The sequence below is a fragment of the Varroa destructor genome, unplaced genomic scaffold (genome assembly GCF_002443255.2).
Source record: "Varroa destructor unplaced genomic scaffold, Vdes_3.0 BEIS01000001.1, whole genome shotgun sequence".
NCBI lineage: Eukaryota > Metazoa > Arthropoda > Arachnida > Mesostigmata > Varroidae > Varroa > Varroa destructor.
The window spans coordinates 54,754,999-54,782,246 of NW_019211454.1; the positions used below are offsets into that span (position 1 = coordinate 54,754,999).

Below are 27,248 nucleotides of genomic sequence, written 5' to 3' on the forward strand. Positions count from 1 at the left end.
CGTATATTTAATCACAGAAATTTCTAGAAGGGACTGAAAAACAAAATTGTCATTACTCCACTTCGGTTTTGCACTTTGAACGGCGCTCTAATCAACCAGTCTTTTACGGTCAATGCAATTTTTGCATGCGATAATGCCACACCGAGATGTGCTGAAGAGGCCTATTGCTCAACAGCTGTTGAAAATTACGTTAAGGAATGGTAAAAAACCACCACATAAAGTTGTATAATTCTGATATAGCAGCGCTTTTACCTAGGTATTGTATAATAAATATGTTATATTAAAGTCAGACCTGCAAATTTCTGCTCATTAAATTTATTATCAGGGTATATACCTATAACAAATCAAATTAAAACGACTAAGTAACGAAGCAAACCCTTTTTCACTCAGAAAATCATTTTTGAAGTGCGTTCAGTGGTCTTAACTACATGATCTTCATAATTTTACTAAGGACCCTGAAAGCCCTTAACGCCTGCATCCTAAAACTCCGCTGTTTCGTCCTATGCTGACACGCCCCATTGAGCAATCTATAGATAGGGTTTGAACGAATATCATGTTTGCAACGCGTATTTGTGCATTGCATCCTGGTATTTGCCTTATAGTGACATTTTTTGGCTGCCATTCGGATGACCTCTTCGGCGCGATATGATTCCTTTGGGGACGAGCAGAGACAAGAAGCGTGGGTGCAAATGAGCGACGTTTATTTTCGCACATCTTCACAGAGCAGAACGAAGCCCTTAGCGTTGCAGCTGAAAGATCTTCACATTTGCACGATACGGCGTATCTACGTACATGCGTAAGAAGATTGTGTAACGGGGCTCATCAAGACGAAAAGCGGAAAATTTAAATTTTTAAAACTAGGCTCCCTATACGAACCGCCCTTTATGCTGTACAAGTGCGCCAAACTCACACAGCAACTGCAGACCTGCAACCAGCGTTTTAACGGCGGTCTCCTTTTCAAAAACGAACGTAGCCAGACCGCCTGCCTTCTCTGCTACCGCCTCGCTCTGTCGACAAGGCCGTTTCTAAATGGACGACGACCACTTTCCGGTGCTCCGATCCGTTAACTGCTTGCTTTCGACCTTCCCATTTGCGTTACGGACTTCTTTCATTTGCCCTGCTTGTGCCGCGCTTGTTAAAAGCATCGTCCGCCCATTGCCATACGAAAAAAGCACGTCGACGTGTCTTTAACGGGAATGATCTAGCCACCTTCTTAGTTGGCCTGACGATGCGCAGCAAATTATGCAGATTTATCGGCCGGCATCAGTGACTGGTGGCGCGAAGTGCTAACTGGGAAGCGAGTGGTCCCTGTGGGAACAGACAGAGCCCGCGAGAAGGAAAAAGGGAAAACAACGGGGTCAGAGAAGTAAAAAAAATGTGTCTTATGTCTTTCCTGCTGCTAATACTGGTGTGCTGAAGGCGGCGGTCATTGCCGGGTACTTACGGTACGTCGTCACAAGTTGTCATCACTAACACCGCCGTCATTGCATCTGGCGCCTGCCAATCGTTCTTATTGACTACACCCTCTAGAAACACAAAGAACGTTAAGGACTGCTCACTCGGGAGAAAGTCCTGAAAACTATTATAATTACTTGGCCTCTATAAGAAAGGAAAAGGAGAAGAAACATATTGTAACAACTTTTAGGAACTCTCATGAGTTGGCCTGAACCGAACAAATCCCAAATAAGTCGGTATCTGTCCAACAATCTATAGCATAGCGTATATAAATATACGAGGTAGTACTACATTATAATAATCATTTAAGTATAATTCCTTCAGAAGACGTCATGAGGCTGCATGGGCATAACGGGAGCTAAAAAGCGTTTCTTTAAGAGGTAAATAACCTCGCTAATTGTGAAACTGTGCTAGAAGTTTGTTTTTAGACAATATTCATCCTGGAAATGGTTCCGAACAGGACTTCTTAACTCACTTTTTTTTTTTATAGCATTTAACATTTGTCAGTAACTACACAAATAAGCAAATCAGTTTGCACAAATCATGAATAGGGCGGCGTTAAATGTCCATTTGTTAAACAATATTTGCATTGGTCATCTCAGTGTACTCTTGAGTTGGCAAGGTTTTTAATTACAATAAGATGAGCAGCGTCTACAGTAGTTACCGTTATCAAATTTACAGAATCACAACAACATAGCTGTCTTGCACTTTTAGATTCCTCGCCATTATCAATTAGCTGCCTAGTACACTTGCGGCTAGCTAAGTTTTCCTAGAGGAAGAAAAACGAACTATTAGTCCGCCTGGCGGTACCTGTCGAGCATATAACGAAATAAACGAAACCTAGCGACCGTTCACCATTTTCTCACTATGATTGTGGCCGTTAAACACTATTGATTTCGTAGACTGCATTAGTCCAGTATGGGACTCGCTTGAAGAAAGGCTTAGCCTATGGAAGAACGACCAACTGGGTGGATCGCTAGCAACTGTTTGAACGCGATAGCGACTAAAGAAGGCCCCCGACCTCTGCTGGATTCATCCTTTGAACAGTGACTGTAGTAGGCTGCGGGGCATCCCTGCGCCTAAACTTCCCTGGTCTCAGTTGGTTAGAGACAACGAAAAGGCCCAGAAATGACATGAAACTGTCCCTTGTCGACCACTTCATAGTCAGTTGCAGCTGGAGGCATAGCTGCCGAGTGACTTTATTTCCACTAGTTGGTAATAGTAGACAGCAAGAGCAACAAGCCACAAAGTTTATTTCGCCTGAAAGCTTCATAAGCGAAGGCGACAAAGAAAGTAAGCTTGCTAGACTATTCCCTTGCGAACTTTACAACTATAGCTGAAGCAGAAGAAAGGGATAGACGAATAGTTCATTTGATAGCTTGTTGAGCACTCTGCTAGGATGTTTCATTCGTTGAGATTGAAGTTGAAAATTACGCCAAGATAGGTAAGAATATTCTTTGATGGCATTAGGTACCGTAGTTTTATATTTGTTCACTTTATTTCACGAAAAACAAGTTGCCCTTTGGTGCTGCTTATATTTGCATCCGATTAAGCTACAAATAAAATTCAGTGACGCGATCCAATTATACCTGGATTACCTAATAGTGCTTCTGCGATATGAATGACAGACAGATGTAAAATTGGATCAGTGAATGCTTATATATATATATATATATATATATATACTTATACATATGCTTAATCAGGTCTTTATTGTCGTTTTGTAAAATTATTTCAGATCCTTCCTGGAGGATAGCCGTACGTTAGCCTACGATGAGCATTTGAATGAGCTTAGGTGTCAGGACAACATGTCGTTCATTATTTTCTTTATCTGATCGCACTTATCAGGTAATACATATCAATCGCGTATTACATGTTGTTTATGTGATCGACAAGGCAAGCGGTGGTGCGCATATATTTACTGCATCACAACTAGGTACTATTGTTAGGGGGATCGAGAGCTTTGTGGGAGAATACGAGGGCTTGTAGTGGGACCCGGGGGCCTCGATCCACAGACTCGGAAGCATTTCACCAAGTCCCAATTAGCAGCACTGTATGTCATTGGCTGGCAGGTTCCTGAAGAAACAAAGCGCCGGTCCCAGGTGAAACACGGCGGACAATCCAGACCAAAAGTTCGGAAACCATGACGACACGATGACACAAAGAAGTACAAAGCACCGTCGAGAAATATTCTATTCAACCACCCTTTCATCACCCTACAGTCAACTCCGCGGTCCAAATCAATGACCTCCCTGAGAAATATTTAGAAACGCTAAGTACCACGCTCTAGAATTGTCAAGGTGTCCGCACCCCTAGCTTCCTACTGCGCTCGACCTCTCAAGGCGCATATAATAGTCTCACGTAAAATTTGGACTAACGCACCATCTAGTGTCCCGAGTTTCTACGCAGTGCACTAAGCAACAGCTAAACCAGAAGCTAAAGAAGGGCCTAACCGTGGTAGCGCGTTATTCTATAATCAGTGCCTAGGCGATGTGCGAGTACTTGGATCGTAAGACAACCTACTTGTTCTAGAGGGTCACAGGCTTAGCATAATAGCAGGCAGGCTATGAACGATGAACAATATGAGTAGAGAAATTGACGGGGACATTCAGTACCTTAGCTTTAGATCACCAACAATCGTAATAGGCGACTTCAATTACAACCAAGAGAAACTCGAATAAGGCATTTAACACATCAGCAGACTCTGGATGCTAAATTATGAGCGACATTTACTATCGCGATAGGGTACTCTACTGGTGATGTGCTCACGACCGACTTGTTTGTCTCTTGAATTGCGTGCCTCAGACCAAGGGACCCCTCAGGTATTGGGGCTTCATTTAGAAGTCACTTACCTGTGGCTATGCGCATCTCTCTGCCAAAATCCGATACGTCAATTTTAACGCAAACAGCTCTGGCAAGAATGCTGAACACAGAAAAACTTTGGAAGGGTTGCCATTAACTCTTTTCTACTCCAAAGCGATTCGACGTCAATCAGTGTAACGCCTTCCTTCGATATACCGACGCAATTGGGAGACTAAACCACGTTGTAACAGCCCATAGTTCAACGAAATATGCAGGAATGCTGTCTAAATCCAGATGAATATCTGCCAGCTAGCCATAATTTATTCAGGGATCCGTCCCCTTCTCATTACTTTATAAAAACGGTGCAAACAAATATGCCAAACTAAATGAAGACGACACTTTGATACGCAGGAGACTGCTTTCTTGCTTAAGGCAACACAACATTTCTCTATCTGCCTAGAGCGGCCTAAATATCCTTCCTATCCCTTAAGAACAAGTATTCCTCTTGTTCATTTTCGGTAGATGTACGCCTCCAGGAACACCACGTTGAGAAAATCACTGTGAGTGATAAGCGACATAAGGGCTGCGATGGCTACCGACGTTACGGTCGGTGAGGTGGCTGCCGACGTTACGCCAGTTTAAGCCTAACACGGCCGGTTAGGTCGGGACATCTCAAGGAATTAGTACTGTTAATTCCATAGTAAAGTACGCCTTACAATGGCGGTCTACGTCACGGGGAATACGGGACAGCTGGCGGAAGGCAGCCCTTGCCGTTACCTTAAAAGGCGATGGCTATCTTCAGAAATTGAGCTCGTAAAGACGAATCACAAAAAAAGAGTCCCAAACCAGCCACACTCTTCACGCATCTCTTTGCTATCCTAAAAACTCGAGGCATGATTTCGGATGAGCAACACGACTTCCGTAAATAAAATTCAATGATGGCTGCTTGCTAAATCCTGTTTGCCAAGATAAGACCCGTCGTAAGCACAAAAAGTAGCAAATAATATATTTATGCTATAATTGTCGATTTTAAAGCGGCATTTGATAAAGCACTGAGGGATGACACGTTGTTTAAGCTCGTCCCTACAAGCAACTCATTGCTTCGATTCTGCAGGAGAATCCAATTACGATACAAGATGGCGTGACGGAACCGAATCATTTCCGACAGATGGTAGGACCGGCTAAGGCGATCTCCGAAACAAGATAATCGGAAAACGTAACCTCGTGAGAGCAGATGTTCTACTTCGCGCCAATAATCTCGCGATGTGCGGGGCAACTCGGTTTGAGGGGCAGTAAACATTCGTCTGCTTTTAGCAGCCAATGAAATCAACTTGGAAAAGCCTTGAAGTGCCAAAGAGCAGGACAACCAGCAGCAAGTGATACTCTTCGGTTGCACTACTCGCTTCCGGAACACGTAAAGTATTTCTGTTATCTAGAGTTGATTTTAACGTGTTAGAGTTCACAACATCGAGTACGTAACAAAACCCGTCAGAAAAACATTAGCAGCGAACGCCACCATAGGACAGCCGTCTTTTCTTTCCCTGAATATGGCAATAATGGACGGAATATAGAAAAGACACACAGAAAAAGACCGACATGTGATTGACTGCCTCGCTGTGTACGGCATATATAGTGTTGTATGTGTGCTAATGAATCGTACAATGAGCTAAACGGAAATTGCCTCTGTGTCTGATGCGAAGGCTCCTGTGGACGATGTTATGTCCAAGGGCGTCTCCTTTAAAGTATGGCGTAGAGAAGTACGGCACAATCAATCGTAACTCTCCGTGCTATATATTTTATTTAATTTGTTTTTAACGTTCCTATTCTATTCTAAAAATAACTTGATATTGTCTATATATAAGGTATCTCACAAATGAAGAAAAACAAATGTATGTATATTAAATTCTAATGAACAATCCGGTTCACATCGTTCAGATATGGTTTCGGGTACATAATGAATAAAGCGGGGGGATATAGCTCTGCGCAGTACTAGCACACCCGGCAAGGCCAAAAATATGATAGAGGGATAGACTGAGACAGAACTATTGAATTTACAAATCCACTAACTCTTCCTGCAAGCTTTGCTTTGAAGCAATATTTGAGTCAGTTTTAAACATAGGCCCAAGTACCTCGCAGGACTTCTTCTGACAAATATCTCAGCAATGAAGGCTACGTTTCCTTAAAATTATTAAGAAAACATTTTAAAAAAAGTAATAAAATGACAACGATTTCTAGTTAGCTTAGACTGGTTCAAGTCTGCTTCCTGGCTGAGCCTATCGTTGCTTGACAGAAACGAGTGCTTTACATCTACTCGCTCTGAATCCATGTAGTCGCAAACGTGTACCTTTCCACAGATCAATGTATTATTTTTTCTGCTATAATTCGGTCACGTTTATTTGGTACGATGATCTCATCCTGCACTCGATATCCCCAGAACGAACGCCCAGAACCTCTAGCTTGCTTTTTCTAGACCTTTCTATGTTCTCTTCACGTACTTGTGCGGCAGCATTCGTAATTCTACCAATGGGAACCCCCAATAACCCTTGACGCGATCGGGGTGACCTGCACGAGACTGCGGCAACGGGCCCAGACTCCCAAATCTACCAACAATCCAAAGTGCACCTTGTGTTGTAATAGTGAATCTGCTCACCCTGCTCAATACGGTTGATGCTTACTTGCCAGCTGGGAATCCGCGGGTTCCTGGTCGACGGAGAGTGGAGAAAAACCTACCCAAGCCGGTGCATATCGCAGCCGCGTACGAACTCGTCTGCTCGAGCCTATAGTTTCCTATCCACCAAATAGTGCATCCCAGCGTATGGTTCTGCTAATGTTCGAATACAGGAAGGCTTCGGTTGATTTTGGCAGGACCGATCGTGATTCCGTCGGAATGATCCAACACAGAATATGGTTGTTAAGGGTGATCCCACTAACAATTCATCGTTCTCGCAGCAGCGGTATTACAGCCATGCATTGAACACTGGTTCATTAATTTATACGCTGAGGGTGTTTCTTCAAGGATGGTCGTACAAGCAGTTTCACAGTGTCAACGCGCGCGAGGACTATTACTCGGGAGTACTAACACTGTGATAAAGGACAGAAAGATTTAACAATGCTCCGACGTCTCCGACCGAGAGCCTAGATTCCTCAATAGTATACGTACAACGAAAAGATTTTTCTTTTTAGTTGAAGAAATGTATTTGGTGCTTTTGGCGGACAGTAGTGTGTAATTGTTATTACTGATACATTCCACGCTTGCTAATGACGAGTTCTTTATTGACGACAGATATGTTTTGTATAATTTCTACTACTAATGAGAATAGTGCTGCTCTACGTGCGACGCAAACGGTCATACATAAAATTGTATATTTTCATGGATATATAGACCGTGAAGAGAGATCATCGACTACTAAAAGCGATACGAAATAGGGTGACTGGCCATCAAATGACGACTCGGGTTCATGGAATGGATGCCTGTTATCTGCTGTGATTTGTGCTGTTGCTGGACTCAATGCACGTCACGGATACCATTGCACTTCAGATTACGTGCAATGTATTTACTAGATCATACAGCCCACAGTAGACTCAAAAATGTATCGCTTTCTTTCTTTAGGTTCTTAAAATGAGTTTTAAGGGAAGTGACAGTTTGTCGTTCTAATTGTGGCGCGATGTTTTCTAAGTTTTGGCGCGCATGCCTCCATGGCGCTAGCATCGTTCCTCTTCCATGACAATAACAGACGGGTATCAAACATTCGAAACCTCCCCTCTCCTAGGAGCAACCTTTCTGAACGTTGATGCATGTGGGTATCTAACTTAGTGCTGAGTTTGTCTCAATTTGCCGTTCCCGGCGCTGAGAGTGTCGAGTTTACACACAGAGGCTCATCCTCAAGGCATATCTAATGCTAAGCGTCTTCAAGGCCTCATGTGATCCACAGGAAGTTGAAGCCGAAGTTTTACCGACAACTTCACTAAGGTGCGTGGAATAATATGAGTGTTCATTGTGTGCCACAGTGACAAGAGAAAATACGAGACAACACCACAGTAGACTGTGTATCGTGTCTATTATGAATTTCAATAAAAAAAAACTCTAAAACTATGAACATGGATACCGGAAAATGTATCATCAATCTTATGTAAATGAAATGGCATTTTAAATAGTTGTGGAAATTTATGAAGGACAACACACAGCGAGCTTTGGAAACCAACCGGCCAAAGCCGCTATAGGTTAGTTGGAGCTTTCGAATGTCATCGTTTGCCGAAATTACCTTCTGGGTTATCAAACAGTAAAGAAACAATAAACACAACAAGTTACGAACAAGTATGTGTAATTATGTATAAAACATGTATCGGTACATATCTGACACCTTTTCATGTCTCTTTAATTGGAACAAACTAAATGAATTGCTGATTCTACCGCGCTCGCTGCTCACAGAATCCATAGTCCTTAAATGGCTCAAACCTTCAAAGATAAAGCAAGTTACCTTGTGAATTCCCTTTAACCGCAAAAATTAGGCAAAGGTGGAGTGTTCATTTCACGTACTATAGTTTTATTTTGCTGTGAAGACGTATCAGTTCTACGATGCAAACAAACCCTATGAAATTTCTAAACTTTGGGTAAACGCTTGGTCAATAATAAAATGCTGAAATGAAAAAAAAGGATCACTCGTGCCGCGAACAGAGTTAATCGAGAAGCATTATCTTCTCTTTTTTCAGACGCCAATTTTTTTTTAGAGAAGCTAAACATCCGCTGAAAATAGACATGTAAAGGCAAGGTGAAAGTTATTCAAAAACATATTTTCAGAATAAATACACAGATTTTCTTCTTGAAAAGTTTAGGGATATTGAAAATCGCTCTTGATATGTACGAATAGAATGCACTTACGGGCAGTCATTTTAGGCAGTCTAGGTAACTGGTGCTAATGTTATTTTCATTGCACACAAATGCGCATGACAGCTAGACATTTTTTTCAATGATTAAACCAGTTTGACAGTAATAGTGTCTTTCACGTAATGTAAGAAGGTCATTTTGCTTACTTTTATCCTTTCATTAGGCTTTTTGGAGGGCTTTTATCTTTGTAGGATTATGTCGAAATGCCAAAATATACTAAAAGCTACATTTTGTATCCGGTGGCCGGAAGTACTGTGTTAAAAACAGGCCTGAGGGGTGAAACGATTGTTACAACAATCGATTTTCTCTTGCTAAGGTTAACTTTAGATACAAATGAAAGAAAGAAAATGCTCGTTATATATATACAACGTACTGACCCGAATTTAAGTACCATTGTTTATACTAGTAATCTTATTTCACCACATCTTCCGTAAATCCGGTAAAATTATCCGTAGTTTCCTTTTTCTATTGGTTTATATTGGAAGATCATTCTTTTTGAGCTCCTTTAAACTTTTAGTGTGGGGTGGCTTATATTGGGCCTAGTCCCGTATATAGAATGAGGCAAAATTAATTAGCTTCACAAGAGAGTCTTCATTAAATAAATCCGCTTATAGATCCGTTTTTTTTTTATTGCAATAGTGTACGTATCTCCCGCTACTCCAGCATATGTGACATGAAGACCCTTAAACTGTCAAAAGATCTTTGTCTTATTCTCTTCGTGCTTGGAATTCGCTGGAATATATAATATTGCAGTTGTAAAGACAGGTTCAATATATACAGCTTGGGTTATAATATTTACAGGACGAGACAGTATATAAAAAGACTGCTACAAGAAACCGGAAAAGTATTTAATTTTACTAATGGGAGGAGATTTTACCATGTTGGTTTTTAGCTCTTTTATTCCCCTTAGAGAACCTGTTCTAAAATATTATCCAGTTTGAAGAGTGTTGGGTACAGATTTGATGTAATTAATATAATCTTCTAGTCTAGTTGTTATTTTGATGTAATTTTATAAAAGTGTGAATAAGATAAACAGTCGTACGATTTACTTTAATTACCTCCCGCAGAAAATACTAATGAAGTTTTGGCACATTCAACGCGTTACGTTCTTTACTGTTCTATCACGTAGGAAGTCCCCTTTGTCATATGTCGACTGTCGCGATCAGTGCTTTCATTAAAGTATCAAGCATTAGTTGTTGCGATTGGCATACGCTGGGTTAAATGTGCATTCGTTTGATGTTTACTATGCCGATACTCCAAAACATACTGGATGGACTACGTAGGAAATTAGCTCGAATGTATTCTCAATATATTTGATGAGATAGACTGGTTTCATTAGCCAACCTCCGACTGCTCATAATACCAAGAAGCTTACCTAGCCTCTGCTTTTGCTCTCTTTGCTATAACTGGCGAGACTACATATCGGAAGCCACATCTCCTAAGTTGTAAAGCTGGTTGCAATTTTCGAAATTAGCTCCGTTCAACCTTGTATATAAAGAATATGCACGATGCATCAGAAACCGAAGCGGTGTGTTGCAAAACACAATGCACTAACAAATGTCACAAATGCGCGACATTATAAAAACGTTTACTAGTTAAAGGAATGCATCAATATAGGATATTAATAAACTAAAACAGCATGAAATTGAAATAATGTCAACGAGTTCCTTGTCATAATGGTTATTATTGCTGGTAAAGGCATGATGAAGAGGGGCTTAGAATCAAGACAGAAAGCGTTAGTGCGATATGCAACTCGAATGCGAGACAAGTCAAAGGTCACATTGTTTTTAAAAATTCGTTAGATAATATCTGCCTAAAGCAAAACAGAATCAGCTGCGCATATACAGATTCGTTTATAAAAAGTTACAGAATTTTTATGGTATTTCATCTGCACCCGATTAAAGAATGCAATAGGAATAGGGTACGAAAGAGCCTAGATTTTGCTGTACGAGTGTAGTCGCCAACGGGACACATGTACGTTGCGTTCGATGGTTAGTATGCCGTGAAGGAGATGCGTTTCTGGCAACCTCGAGACTAACCCCGGTACCATTGCAACTGTATATACTGGCGCACTTCATTTTATAAATGAATATCACTCAAGTGTAATAAAGCGTTTACACTAAAAGCATCCCTGGTTCGTATATATTTGAAAAACTGTTTTCCCACTTCCTACTTGCATTATGAATTAACTACTCCCTGTTTATTTGCTTATTAGTCATCGCACAACGTCATCATATAGTGAAATTAATAATCATTCAAGTTGAAGCAGTATATATGCACATCGGCTGTGGCAACGTTGATCAACGCCTACCTTACATTTCACTGAAGCAAACTCTGGTTTTCAGTTTGGTACTGAATAAGACATATTTGAGGTTCTTTACAAATTTCAGGATTCGTGTTTCGGAAAGCGATACGATGACAATCTTAATGGCCAAATTTAAGGCGAATCAAACCAGTGGCACAAGGTACTGTGATGCTAAACCTGCTGCATAGTAGTAAACTAACCCGTTGTCCTGTATGAAATACCTTGACGCTAATTGTTATATGTGAAACTATCGTTAAGGTCTGCTTAAACTAGTGGTTATCAACTGGTATAATATTCAAAGGCTACGGACCATCCTATTTACAACATTGGTCCCCCTCTTCGAAGTTCATACCTATACGTATATATTTAGCAACTATGCGTTCTATTAATTTAAGAACTTCACAGTCCTAAAAACACGCACTGACACTTCCGATGCCTACTTATTGTGTATAATTTTTGTGCTAAGAGGGAAGTTAATATTTATTCGGTGTCATATGTGACACTCTACATATTTGTGAATTGAATCAAAGCTGATGTTTTCAAGGCCAGCTGCTATGTCAGCATTCTGTGCGTATCCGATTCGATTAAAAGTGAAGAATGAGTCGTTGGCGAGATGTTATGTATGACTTCTACCCCTAATTGGTTTTATATAAAAAAAGCAGACGGAAGTGTCACGTTGTGTCTACTATGTTATTGTTTCTTGCGTATCGTTATGTGAGTCACATCAAGGAATCCCACGTAGTCTGCTTTTATATTAAAAAAGAAAGCAAAAAGCATCGTTGCTATGATACGACTATATTCCGCCATTTTTTATGCCGACTTATGATGCCTCCTAGTATACAAGTACTAGGTCAAAACATGTGTAATATTTTGGAGTAATGTGTATTTTGTCTCATTGTTTACGATTTCCTTTCATGTCTTAATCCATTTTTTAATCCGAAGCGGAAAAACTTATTCGGCTAGTTTTTTTTTTCAATACTCATCACTTTTAAACGTATTGTTATCAATTTAATAATTTGATTTTCCAGCTATCAGAAAATGTGGTCATAGGTTGAGACGAAATCGGAAGAATATGGCAAGGGCAGAAATCTCCTATATATATATATATTATACTAATGATCTCATTATGCTGATATCGTTCTAGTGAATCATAAAAGTTGAACATCGATTATTCAAAGGTCAAGAATTTTAATACGAACGAAAAAGTGTTGTCAGCTGGTACTCTTAGTTTTCTGATAACGTTACATGTAATACTGTGGTAACGTTTTTGTTATACTAAACGGATCTCTAATTAATCTGTAAAACAAAAAAAGAACATCTTACAATAGTGTGACCTTACGTCGTCTTAATGCTGTCTTATGAAATAGATAAACCGTTTGTTGGATAATAAATTGTTATGACAAGGAAGCTATACCACATTTTGTAGAGCCAGCCGTCCACGATGCTTTAAAATCCAAACTGGCATGCGCATTGAAGACAACTTCACATATTTTAAAACCGGAAATCATAATGAAACACTCGTAGAGAATTTTATGCTCACTAGAATTAGTTGTAGATTTTTTTCAGTTATGGCCGCATCGTTCCGAATGAAATTTAGCAGATAACTTCAATGATTTGATTGATGTCTAAATGCCTTAGGCTTTACTTCCGTTATTGCTGCACTTAAAGACAGCTTTCGACAGAAACCTTAGATCCAAAAAATCGTCAGTTCTACTCAGCATTGTTTATATCGTCATTGAGACGGCAGTAATTCACGGCATCACTGCAGTGCTTTAGGTGTCCTTATGAATGTAATATAGTAAACGACCCTTCGGTGATGGTAATGCGAAATTGCTTACTTACGGTCGAGGCTTAGTCAACGTAAAACCTATAGTCAGAATAGAACTAAATGACTTAGATCAAATGTTTATCAATTAACTAAGATAAAATTTACAGCGGAACTTATCTTTAAAATTGATAATACTCTAAACAACTGCACAAAAGGAAGCACAATGTCCTGTGCTACATATTTATTAATTTTTGATGCGCTAAATATTGCCGATTTATAGAAACAAGTTCAAACATTATTTACCCCCAGTAAAGAACTTAGCTAAAGCATATCTTAAATATAATTCCCTTTATGCTACAAAATCGCTGTTACAGCCTTTACTCTTAATTTTCATTAGTGCAGCATGTTCTAAAATCATTAGATGTTCATATGATATCGTGATTACTAGCCCACTGCTGGGAACCGACAACGGTTTGAAACGGCTCATGTACGGCTCTTCCATGCTTTGACAATAATTTTAAATCAAGAAGATCGCAGGTCTCTGATTGGAAAGCCTAATTTATCACTAACTCTGATATACCTGAGTAGCACAGCATTAACTTTATATTGTTAAGTGAAATATTTGAAGATATAGAGTTATCTTTATAGGTAAGACTGTTGTGTTGAAAAAAGTGTATCTAAAATGTGTTGTGCCTGCCAATAGATTGCGTAGAGCTCCTACGTTGTAGGTTGCATTTTTGGCATGGTTTCTGTTGATGTCATTTTGCAATACGCCGTTACTGCAATCAAAGTCGTTATTATCACTAAAATTGTTTTTATTAAGTAAGCTGATATGGCTCACACTTATGCATACACCGTAGTATTTACTGTAGATTAGAAATCCTTCTTATCTAGTGGTTATCACAGAAAGATTGTAACATAATTACAGAATTAAATAATTGAATCAGTGGTACTTCGTTTAATTAGTTATTTGTAGAACAAAATAAAGGTTCCTGATTTTGTTAGCAACCTCCATTTCTTCTGCGGGCAATTTAATGTCAGACAGAATTATTATTCTCTTCTTGCCAAATAGAACGTATTAAATAGTTTGATAGTTATGAGTTAAAAAAATCTTCATAAACCCGTCAGAAAGTGAAAGAAACAGGGCCCGACTTATATAATTCTCTGCCATGGCCTCATGGAACTATCATTGGAAGAGATATTGAGTTAACAACAATGCAATCGTTGCCGTAACTATTGATCGCCGTGCATGTCGATGGTGCAGTGAAAAGGTGTTTGGCTAATAAACTTGAGGTCACATGATCAGAAATCTGGAGCAAATATTTCCGTCCAAAGTAATGTCTGCAAATGATACAACGGCAGTATCGGATGTAAAACTTGAAACATTTATTTAAAGGTAGCTGTAGCTGTGGATTTATGATTCCGTCTGATATCGCAATGTAGAGCCGGCCTTAGGTGATGAACCTAATTTATTCCGCAGCCACAACGGTTATGCTACTGTTTGTTACTATTTAAATGCTATTTTTTAAATACTTTATAAATTTTATATGCTTTAAATTTCTAAACAGGCAATCACGCTCGTAACATCATGTGATCTGTAGTGTACTGGAAAGTCCATGGGTTATATTTTTTCTAGGAACTTTGCCTGTGGTTTTGGAGCCAACAGGAACAATAAATTCAAAAAGCGCTGTAAAATCTACGAACTTTACTGATTCTTTGTTTTAATTGAGTCTTTTATGAAACGCGCTTTGCATTTCACAGAGCTGTAACGGTTTTGTAGCGCCAGGCGTAAATGTTTTATCGCGTTAAATATTTGATGTATGTGGTTAATAACAAACCAAAGTAAACTTTGCAGACCTTTTAAGGCAAACGTTGCATGGGTCAAGGCGCATTGAAGGAATGTGATCCTGCTTCATCAACTGTTCATCAAACGATTTGTCCAGACATTTCCAACCAAGCAAATAGTCGTTTTTCCAAAATCGACTGCTCAGTGTAGTTAAAACAGTACATAATGTCAAAAATTTTATTATCCATTAAGCTGCGCTACAGTTACACACGTTAGTAGTTGCCAAATATCCTGTTCCTAACATATCGTAGGGTTGACCACCATGGTTTATTAAGGAAGATCAGTCATCTGCTGTATCATTACTAACATTGATTTGGTTAATACCCCCCCCCCCCGGGCCGATATCATAGGGATAAGGCTCCACACACAGGTATCGACGACTTGCCTATGATCTCATATAGAAAATATGTTTCCGTGAAGATATCTTGGGACGTCTTTAAAAACTGTTATTCACTTTTTAATCGATCCACTCACAGCGACTTGTTTATTCTACTGTAAGCTCCTAAAATACTGTCTCCGTTTTACTAATTAAGTAAACTGAATATCCTCCATGATATACCACTAAAATAATTATTCTAGTGCACTGAATCACCTTAACGTGCATGAGCTGACCATATGTGTATAAGTACAATCTTCCCGTCCCGCTCGGCACAAAACACAAAGGAGAACATGATTAAAGACTGCAATAACACTAGTAATAACTGCTTCACTTTTTTTTGTGTTTGGTTAAAAACATTTGAAGAAAGTGCCAATATTACGAATAGCGTACGTTATGTTACCTAAATAGGATATTTATCTTACAGGACTAGCAGACCTGGTCAATGCAATTTCTATGAATGTAAAAGGAAGCCGATTTTTATATACACCTTACTTCAGAGACGATTACTAGGTTTAGCAAGGCCTATACACTAGTAAAGAAAAACAAATTGCGTTTTGCGTTTTTTATTTTAGAAAATGGTGCGACTTCACATTCGGCCCAGCTTTTATCATGCGCTTCACTGCATCCTTATGGCTGTACTGATGTACGTGTTTGTGGAGTTTTCAGGGGCGTTAAAACCACCTGATCAACAACCTTTAGTAGATCCGTTTAGTGAATACGGCGTGATATTTACTATTATTCTTTACTTATTCCGGCTTCTCCCACTGCTGGCCCTGCCGCAAAGTCTTACCAACTTGTTCGGCCTGACCCTGTACAACGCGTTCCCCCCTAGAGTTCGATTAAAGGTAAGTTCGTAAATGCCTGGTACATATGGTGATCTCATTTTTTACACAAGTAATACTTTTAGAGATTAAACTTTGCAGCGCATACTATGACATATTTATATTGAATTGCACATCAGTGGCCTGCTATACTTTTCAGCACTATTACAGCGTTAAATCTTTGTTCACCAAAAATCAGATTGTCCTATAACCATTCGGAATACTATGTAAATTTTCTCGGTAGTTTTTCTTAAAAAAATTGCTGAGCAAAGCAATATCATTTATTGGTCAACATTACTGAAGCAGAGCTTCCTTCTCAAGCACACTCGGCGAAGTGACAGTGCTATTACATAGGCAACGTAGGACTGTCAATTCTCGACCATGTTATTCTTTATTTATTTAAAAATAATAATAATATTTATTAAAAATTATTAAAAAAATAAAATTTATTAAAAATAATAATAATAGTATTTAAAAATAAATTTAATGCAAATGTAGCTAGGTGTCCATGGTCCATTAAGGTTTAAAGATTTATACACCCACAACTTACAATTACGTGATACATGTTGGATTGACGAAACTGTACTAAGTATTTTTTTTTAGCTACATGGCTTTAGTCACATATCTTAAGTAATAATTTTTCACTTTTATAATGCCAAAGGCGCAACTGCTGAAAATGTATGCTGTGTGTGGTCAAAACGCGTTATCGGAAGCAACAGCTTAAAGATGGTTCTGTCATTCCGGAAACTTCGATGTGAAAGATGCTCCTTATAGTACTGGACCAATTACGGAAAAAGTTAATGAAATTATTGCGAAAACTGAGCAAGGTCAACACGCGAGTGTCCACAATATCACCAGGAAACTAAATGTGCGCCACCAAACAGTTCTAAGCCATTTAAAAGAAGTTTGCTGCAAAAAAAGCTCGATGTTTGTATGCTACCGGTAGCAATGCAAAGGAACTTGTCGATTATGTTTTGATCGGCGAAACTCTACAGAAACGTAATAAAATCAAGCTATTTCTAAAGCCGATTTCCATGGGTAATGAAAGGTGGACCACCACGACAGTAATGTGGAAATAAAATAAATATATTTAAAAATCTATGGCAAATTCTAGATTGACGCCAAAGAAAGCGATGGTACGTATTTAACGGGATTGAAAAGGAATCGTGCATTATGAGTTGCTGCTGTGTGGACAGACAATCGATTCGGAGATCTACTGTCAACAACTAATAGGATTATAACAAGCAATTGAAAAAAAAAAGCCGGCCGGGACTAGTGAACAGAGAAAGCGTCATGATTATACCAGATTACGTATATCTTTAGGTACTCGTAAAAATTGAAAAAACTAGGATGGGAAGTTTAGATACCTCATATCTTGCGCCATCAGGCTATCATTTGCAGAACTTCTTTAATTATGTTAATTTCATATCAATGGAAAATGCAATTGCGTGTCCCAGTTTTTGTCCAGAAAGCATTCAGAAAATTCCACAGTGATAGGATCAAAGTGGTACAAAAAAATGGCAGAAGATTAGTAATTGATAGCGCATATTTAATTTAGTAGTACTATTCTGACATATAAATGTATTTACTACAAATTTGGCTTAAAATGGCCAATACTTTTTGCTAACGTAATATATGACAGCTACACTCTTCTGTGCAGGTAAATGAAAATAGTTAATCTTGCCTTCAGAAAATATTTATATCAATGCAATACATACTGTCTTATCTGATTATACGAATACATTATAAATATAAATTTCAGTAATGAAAAAGTAAGAACGAGGGGCTTATATATGATTTCGAGCTGGTAATATTCAATCCCACGGCACCGCATCAGCAATGAATATCACTAGATCTTTTTCTGTCCGTTTTGCAATACGAATCGTTATACATGACAAAGACTAATGACTTTGATCTTTAAGCATTGCGATACCAAAAATATTAGACTTAACGATTACTGCTGGAGAGCAGTGTCATGCTTCTAATGATTGAGTAAATACCACACCACAAATTTTGTGCATGGTCCTGTAATCCCGCGTAATGAGTTAGGCGAAGTACAATATGAAGACTAGTTTTCTACATTTCGGAGAGAGACTATATTCTTTCTGGTTACAGCTTTTGAGTCATATGCTTGGAAAATGGCACTTATTCTCATGGTCATATTGTTTTACCAAAAGGGTAGAGTCTAATCCAGAGGTGGATTAGACTCTACCCTTAAACGCATAAAGCACCTATCAGTGCTCTCAACGCAACAATGTCCAAGCCTGTGATATACCGGCTACCAGGTAAACAATGGCTTAATATGGCAATTTCTTTTATACCTGCACGTTTAAATGCACAAATAAGCCTAAAGTGCTTCGTGAGTCATGGACTTAGTGGATTCGGGTAACGCGGCTAACTTATTTATACTTGAGTAGAATTTCGATGCCTTCCTCATGCATTATTTGTCTAGATTTGTTTGAATAACAACGAAATGACGCAAGATGTGAATGTTGTAAACGTCTACAATCCATGCCTTTAAGTAAACAAAAAGCATTTCTTTGATACTCATAACACATTTGGCATATGAAAGAGGGCGTAGGTATAAACCAATGTAGCTATTCACCTAAGCAATCTACCGGTAAGCTGTACTGAATTATGAATCACCCAGTATTACACAAGTAATAATATATAATTCCTCTGATATATTTAATATATGTAATGTAGATGTGATTTATATTTAATATATGTAATATAGATGATTCACTTAACTAGAGTATCACAGCGAAATGAGTTATCTACATTAGGGCGGAAATGCAAAACTTTATCCGCTAGAAGTCAAGAGGTATTAGGAAACCGTCTAATTGCGTGAATCCAGTAATTAATGAGATATAATCCGGCAATGTTTCTAAGTGATAATATGTATGTATACGTAAATATCACGTGAGTGCCAGTCTGCCCTCACCAATATCCGTAATCGCTTTTTTTTTGTTTTTTAGGTGAAGCCGCATGAAGCTCCATTTTTGTGTATTCGAGTTGTCACACGCGGGGATTATCCGGGACTCGTACGAGAAAATGTTAAGCGTAACCTTGCGACATGCCTCGATACAGGCATTGACAACTTCGTAATTGAAGTTGTCACAGACAAAGAGGTTTATAGCCAGAACGAATTTCCGATCGGAATGGAACATCCAACCCTCGCGGGCGAGGGTATATCGGGGGTAAATTTGTCACAGTTCGTTCCGCAACTTCATGCACCAACCAGTCCTGATCAGGTATTAGAAGACTACATTTTATGGCAACGTTCATTGCTTGCATCTGCAGATATTATATAGTAAAGCAATGTAGTTTTTAAACGAACTGTTAGGCGAACTATCTGTGACGACATGTAATTGTGCAATTACAAATGTACTTAAAGATATGTATAATTGTTCATTTATTTTTAGCTACAAATTTTCTACTGTGCGTGCTGAAGAATTACTATTTTTTTCGCATAACGTAAATATGGTTTTGTTTTTTATTGTTAAACAATTTCAGGTCGAAGTAAAACTTAGTCCAATGTCGCAGGTAACTGCAAGTTGGCTAAACTCGAAAATTCGCCAAACAGTGGTTCCAAAAAGTTACAACACTACGACAGGTGCAATGTTTAAAGCCCGTGCATTGCAATACTGTCTCGAAGACAACGTAAATTTGTTGGCTGATGGGGACTATATACTACATCTAGACGAGGAGACCTTGTTAACAAAAGACGCTCTAAGAGGAGTGCTCAACTTTATTAGTGCCGGACGCTGTTCGTTCGGTCAAGGTCTGATCACCTATGCCAATGAGCGCATTGTAAATTGGTTCACCACGTCAGCAGACATGTACCGCGTGGCTGACGATCTCGGCAAGCTAAGATTTCAGTTCAACTTTTTTCATAAACCACTGTTCTCATGGAAGGGCTCGTACGTTTGTACGCGTGTTGGTGCCGAACGGGAGGTTAGCTTTGACCACGGACCAGATGGATCGGTGGCCGAAGATTGCTACTTTTCGATGGTGGCCTTTTCGAAGGGTTATTCGTTTGAATTTATCGAGGGAGCTCTTTGGGAAAAGAGCCCGTTTACAATAAGCGATCTGATTCAGCAGCGAAAACGCTGGATGCAGGGCATCTACCTTGTCGTACATTCGGCGAAAATACCATGGCGTTACAAGGTGTGGCTAAGTTGCTCACTATACGCATGGGCAACGATGCCTCTGTCAACGTCAAATCTCGTACTCGCGCCGAATTTTCCGTTACCTTGCCCGCAAACGTTCAACATCATTTGCGCGTTTATCGGTGCTCTCAATATCTACATGTATATTTTTGGCTTGATAAAGTCGTTCTCCATTAGTCGTTATGGATTTTTTGGGTTCTGGCTATGTTTCATGCTGGTCGTGATAGCCATCCCATTGAACATTGTTGTCGAAAACGTGGCTGTCGTCTGGGGCCTTCTTGGAAATAAGCACAAGTTCTATATCGTTGACAAAAACATCAAATTAAGGACACAACCTTTGTTACCTGTATAAGGAATTGAAAGGAGCAGATCCGAATTAGCAGCGATCAAAGGAAAGTAAAATTACTAGGATTATTAAAAAACCGAGACTGTGCTATGCACGTGTACGAAAGTCCCATGGTAAGAAGGAATTCTAAATGCGGTGTTTTCGCAGTATCTATTATAGAAGGGATAACATCATCATAATAATACTATTAGTCCACATAAGGAAGGACTATAACAAAACCATATTTGCAAATGGTGGTAAATTGTGCTGAACTGAGCTGTGTCCGAAGTAGTGCGGAAGAATCAATAGTAAGCGAGAAGATGTATACAAGCGAACCTGTAGATAAGAAATATAACATAGGAAAGCATAGAATGTTTCATATGGTTGACTACTATGATTGTACGCTATCACTGAAAACAGTAGGCCCGTGGTGACCAACGAATTTAATATATTTATTATATTACACTATTACCCGTCCCTATGTACAAAGTTAAAGATACACTGCAAATCTGATTTACAATACTTTTAATGTTAATACAACCACTGCTGTTAATTTATTAAGATTATTGCACAATTTCGCTTCGAGAAGCGTAACGTCGTAAAAGACAAAGATTTTTGCCTGATTTTCTGCGAGTTCATCAATTTTTAGTTCGCGATCTTCCCTGTGCATTTCGCTCATCGATTTCTAGACAGGAATCGGGGTCAAGAGAACGAACCTATTGTCACTATAAAATCCTTTAATGAAAAAAGCTTGCTATGCAATTAAGTAATTTCTGTCGAAAAATTCGGTGCTAAGCGGTAGTAGTTAGTAAACTATTTGACGATGTTCATCGAAGTATGGTGGCAGGGACATCGCAACGGCTCGTGTAAGTTTTTTGTTTTTTTTTTACTCATTATCAAATGGAAATTTAGTTCTGCGGAAGTGCATAGAGAGTACGCAATGTGCTTCCCTTGATAGTAAAAGCGATTGGCAATCATTTTTTCAAATTCGATATATTTTACTTTCTACTCTTCGCTTTTATTTATTTCTTCTTCATAACTCGATATAAGAGATTATTGCTTCCCTTAAGCCATTTTGTAGACGTTAAAAGTGAATCCGTATTCTATATCCGTAAGAATTCTGGGGTCGAAAATAAAGATTGCTAAGTAAAAGACTGATATATGCGGTACCGCCAGATATCAAGCGACACGTATACTGCATTTCGTAGTTTAACATACGGCGCTGCGCAACTTCTGTCAGAGTATAATTAAAGCAAATCGATGCGAATAGGAACGCGAGATCTGAAATGTCTACCTGACCCGCCTGAACAGTATACAGAAGATGACTGACCGATTTTTCAAGTCTGTTTTACATAACGCACACAAGCACCGTAGTTATAAATGTCCAAACAAGCAGTTTGTCGTTTATTGAAATCAAGCCTTCTGATAAAACTTGTCTGCATTCTATGAAAATAACTTCAACGGAAGTATGTCTTACCTGATATGACGAGTATTACATACGGCGTAAGTGGAAACAATCTTTGTGGATAGACTCTTTAGGGAAAAGCGAGAAAAACTAAACAGAACAAAATATACGAAATACAACCAACGTCCTACACTATATTTATTTAATAATAATAAACTGGAGGCATTAGTAATAAAACTCAACGTGACGAAAAAGGAAAACGACAACTATTTGAGTGGTCACGAAAGAATGTGCCGCGTACTCATTTTTATTTGTTCATTCCGTCGCCATTTTTCGTCGGGAAAAGAATGTACCCTTAAATACATTTAGTTATCTAGCTAGATAGGACATATAGATAATTTCATTGATTCGAGTAACAAATCTTGCAATGATCTCCTCATTAAATGAATATATCTTAATAAAGCTAAATATAATGTACACAGTTCACATTACATTGACAGACACAATCAAGAGCACGCTACTCGTTGGCAGATACACTCAAACTTATTGTACAAATACTTAGTACAGTAGTGAAACAATGTAGATGTCTTTACTAATATTTAGATGCTACGAGGTCAGGAAATAGGATCAAAAGGACCTTTAGAGAAAAAAATCCAACTCCAGGATACAAACACCTAATGTGTTTTGATATCCGATATTTGCTTGGGAAAACTTATCACATGCACTCCATTCTTTGTCGCACCTATTTTCCTAATCACAATTCAGTTTTCCATATAATAGTTCGACAAACCGCGTCGGCCCTGGAAACCCGACATCTACTTCACAACATGTTTACACGCTTTCCGGTAGATATTATTCGTGTGGCTTGCCGCTTAAATAAACCCAAAGATAAATATTGGATACTCGGAATTTCATGTAATGTTACCAGAGTATTTGACCAATTACTACGATAGCCAAGTTGCACTTCTTTTCGCCATATTTATATGTATATCTACATGAAATGCTTTTTATATGCCACATATCGTAGTCAATAGAGTACCATCATGTAGACACCCTTTGTAAGCGTATACTGATCTGATATCCACTAATATGTACACAGAGTACTATTAAGATGAATCAGTATAACGCTTGGAAAGGATCTTTAAAAGGTGTCGATGATGACTAATGATGATTATTATTATAGCCTACTCCCGAATCGTATCCGACATATGTTTAGAGACCGATCAGTTTGTCAATCAGCTACCGAAATTCTTTAATTACATACATACTAATACACGCACACATATTAGTATGTATATCGGTTTAGGTATAGCGGTTTGACAACCCACCATAATTAATTCATAATCAATTCTATTAGTTCTGTACTAAAAGAGACACAATATAATCACTTATTCATCTTGGTCAGGATTAATCTGTCGCAATTCTTTTTCTTTGTATATCGACACATGAATTCTCGTTTCACATTACCAAATTCATCGTTTTTTTCACAACCCCAACCGCCCTCCTTTATATCCGCTTTCGACTCTCATAACTGCCCAGACTTTCGACTGTTTAGACTATTTATCCTTTCGGGTTCGTACAACATGTTACATTAGCATTCATGGCATCATTCATTCAACACATATCGCTTACTATATATATATATATATTTATATATATATAGAAAGAGCGATGTTTTTAGGTCGATTATATTGTGACCCTATTTGTCATATTGGCACCAGTAGGCGTGTTTGGTGCTACTGTGGGCGTATGCGGTCCTCCGGCGCCGGGAGGTTCAGGGCTGTGTCGCGTCTTTTTCTTTTTTTTATCTTTCTTTTTCTTCTTTCGCTCCTCATCATGCTTTTTCGTACGCTTGTGTTTCTTCTCGGCCTCGGCATTAAATACACTCTCACTTTGATTTGAGCTGCCTACGGCGTTGCCACCTGGAGCACCTGATCCGATCGGCCCGCTAGAGCCTCCCGAACCCGCCAATCCTGCTCCAACAGCGCCTGGAGCACCCGTACCACCTGCTCCAACAGCTCCACTGCTGCCGGTGGGTTCAATTTCGGATCCACGGTGCTTTTTATGCTTCTTTTTCTTCAACGCCTGAAGATTGGCAGTACGATATTGCTCAGGCAATGGACCAGGATGCAGACGAAAGCCGGCCAGTTGAGCACCACTGAGAGGAATCAGTTCCTTGCCACCTACGGGCGGCTGATGAATCACCTACATAAAGTTAACGAGCATGAAAATCTACCCTTAAGCCTAGTTATCAGGTTAAATTATTGGACACGGGATGTGCCAATAATGGCTCGGTAATTTGTAGGCCAGAAGAAAACAAATAACATTTCCTGAATCTAAATATGGAAATTAACCTTTTAAAGGAAATAAATCAATATAGTAATTACATTTTTTAAAGCTGGAATGGAGTTTAATGCTAGAATTTTGTCTTGCATTTTCGGTCAAACCAACAGCATGCATGTCACACTTGCCTACTTTCACTGTACATTGTGCTCTCCATATTCTTATAATTTAATCATTTGTACACTTAATTAGTAGATTTCTGTAAAGTCCAATGTATGGCCGTTCACTGGTTAAATTATTCTATACACTTTATCGAAATGGTGTTTTTTTATTCTAGTGCAGTGCTGTATTTTTTTTTACGTAAAAGTTTTTGTATTCTATTTGAATCCTTTTAAAATTAACTGTCCCGAAGCTCATTGGAATCCCTCATACTCAAGGAGCTACTATAATAATGTATATCGTCGTGAGTCAATTTCGAACGTACCTTGCGCAGCGACGACTCGCCTGTGCCGTCTGCTCCTGCGGGAATGTCGATATTTCCAGGCAGAGAAGGCAAAAACGCCGATAACTTGTCTTTCACTTTGCGACCTAATATAAATAACATCCGCTTGTTTATCTATAAGGCATTATGGTATAAATTTATCCGGAGTTCCCTAACCACAACTAAGACAATACCCGAAACTTTTGGGATCACAAAATACAAAAATTTTACTGAAAGGACACCTATTTAGAACTGGCAGAACTAATTTTTCCCTTACAGTTGAATCAAACCTCTAAAATTTATCTCCAGTGTATTTCTCACCACGAGTTTGCCAATTGAGCACAAAGTGATACAGATTGTAACTCGTTTAAAATGAAATCCGCAATTCCGCAATGAATCGCCGAAATTGAGCATTTATCTAGTACAAATAAACAGAACATCAACAGGCAGAATAGTGCAATTCGTAGATTCGTACCGATGAACTTGTTAAACGTATGTTCAAGGTTGTAGTGCAGCATCATATTCGTCGCGCCAGTGAGCATTTGTTCGCACTTCGAGTTCTCCTTTAGTAGATAAAAAGGTCCCGAGTGCGACGAGTGAACAATGGCTGGCGTCGACCGAAGAGATATAGTCGTTTTCAGTGTGCCGCTGCTGTCCGGACGAGAAACCACTGAACAGGAAAAGACGAACAGCGGAAGAGTCAAGAATGGTTGCAGAAAACATTTGTTCAAGGCAGCAATCTTTCCACGTAGTAATGAAAAATAAAATATGCAAAACTTCTGACAGTAATATCGGTGTGTAACCCTAGTAAAAAAAAAAAAAGGTTTTCTACCTGATTGTTTCTTTATAACTAAGTTAGAAATCTTATCGAATTCGTCGCCCACATAATGAAACGTCTTTCATAGAACAAATTGTCCCTACCTAGAATTTATTGAATTTTAATGCAAGGTTTTTCAAAATAAAGGCTCCTTTTGCAGAGAAGTTTACCTGGTGAACGGTTTCCTCGGGGTGAACTACGAGGCGAGTAATCGCCCGGTCTCCGTGAAAGTCCGTCATTCATTAGCCCAATAGGAGGAAATTGAGGAGAACTAGAAAACCGATTGTAATTGCTAAGTTATTTTATATACGCTGTGCATGCATTTTAGTTTCGGATATACACTAATATATCTGCTAATTGTTTATAACATTTGTTTATAGATAGTACTAAATTAGTTTATGGCCGCGATATCCAAGAGTAAGTAGCTACTTTGTATCGACCGAAAACACGGTATGTCACGCGCTAAATCACAGCAAAAAATAAAACAACGGAAACTCAGCCTGTGGGTTAACTGTGCAAATTGTATTCAGGCACTGTCGTTACTTAATTTGCACATATCTTTTAAAGGCTTTCTTCCACGCGATTTTTTCCATGCCATCAAAGCGCACCACTAAAGACGAAATATGTGCATTATTAATGCGACTTCATACACTTTTGAATTATACGACCTGAAAAGCACAGGAAATATTACTCCTTGAGAAAGTTTCGTGTCTACGAAATTGCTTGTTTTGTTTGACTCTATAAAGACTTCCGATATTTAACAAGTTTAACAAATCTTCACACAAATCAACACAGCATAAACGTTGATTTTATTTAGCGCACTTCGAAATTTACATTTCGACATTACGTGGTCAAGCTTTTAAACTCTGTGTTCGACTTTCTCGCTGTTTCTTACTAATTTCATAATTGTCAGTCAAATTTAGTTACTTTCGCTTCCAACAAATAATTTTTACTCTTAAAGGTCATAGCAAGTTATCTTTATGTATTCCATCTTTCCTGTAGTGATAATAAAACATATGTAAGGTAATCTATGCACATAATCTCTATTACAACTTTATCCAAATATAAGATGTCTGTCCGATAACTTGATCAAAAAAAACGTGCAACTGAATCATTCGTTAAAAGCGTTCCAGCTTGCATTTGCCCTAGTGAGACTAACCGTTCCATGGTGTAGGCTGAACAGGTTGACTTCCCAACTTTCCAAATAGGTGTAGTAATTTTTTTGCTTTTCCGTCACCATTCATCGGTTTAACTGCACTAGTTGACGGCGAACGATTCTCACAGTTTTGATGGAGCGTCCATCAAGCGTTCAGGGAACTCATTTTAACCTCAACTCGGATGCGCCTTCGCTAGCTGTCTGCTACTCATGTCTAACAAATTCAGTCAGTCGTGCAAATAGATGTCGCTATAGAACTGTTCAGGAAAAAGTCTAGCTTAAAGCCTACTACTGCTGAATTCGATGTTCACCATGTAACGATACCCGTATCAAATAATCTAAGCCTAA

At 38.8% G+C, this 27,248-nt stretch overlaps 2 protein-coding genes across 6 annotated transcripts; one reads left to right on the plus strand and one right to left on the minus strand.

Moving 5' to 3' along the window:
• The first annotated feature begins 7,705 nt into the window (after window positions 1-7,705).
• egh (beta-1,4-mannosyltransferase egh) lies at window positions 7,706-22,452 on the plus strand. 3 transcript variants are annotated; one of them, XM_022797243.2, is made up of 5 exons: window positions 7,706-8,227; window positions 11,533-11,607; window positions 16,013-16,285; window positions 19,240-19,515; window positions 19,778-22,452. In XM_022797243.2, exons 3-5 carry the CDS (start codon window positions 16,016-16,018, stop codon window positions 20,783-20,785), a joined length of 1,554 nt encoding a protein of 517 aa, XP_022652978.1. In that variant the 5' UTR covers window positions 7,706-8,227; window positions 11,533-11,607; window positions 16,013-16,015; the 3' UTR covers window positions 20,786-22,452. The 3 variants fall into 3 exon arrangements, with proteins under 3 accessions (XP_022652978.1, XP_022652970.1, XP_086832945.1); XM_022797235.2 differs by lacking the exon at window positions 11,533-11,607; XM_086976819.1 differs by lacking the exons at window positions 7,706-8,227; window positions 11,533-11,607 and adding an exon at window positions 8,237-8,478.
• MED19 (mediator complex subunit 19) lies at window positions 22,433-27,221 on the minus strand. 3 transcript variants are annotated; one of them, XM_022797272.2, is made up of 6 exons: window positions 26,904-27,221; window positions 26,395-26,412; window positions 25,915-26,015; window positions 25,403-25,597; window positions 24,931-25,034; window positions 22,433-24,368 (listed from the first exon to the last, which is right to left on the minus strand). In XM_022797272.2, the coding sequence occupies exons 1-6, from the start codon at window positions 26,909-26,911 to the stop codon at window positions 23,850-23,852; spliced, it is 945 nt and encodes a 314-aa protein (XP_022653007.1). In that variant the 5' UTR covers window positions 26,912-27,221; the 3' UTR covers window positions 22,433-23,849. The 3 variants fall into 3 exon arrangements, with proteins under 3 accessions (XP_022653007.1, XP_022653015.1, XP_022653008.1); XM_022797280.2 differs by having other exon boundaries at window positions 26,245-26,412; XM_022797273.2 differs by lacking the exon at window positions 26,395-26,412.
• Between the last annotated feature and the right edge of the window lie 27 nt (window positions 27,222-27,248).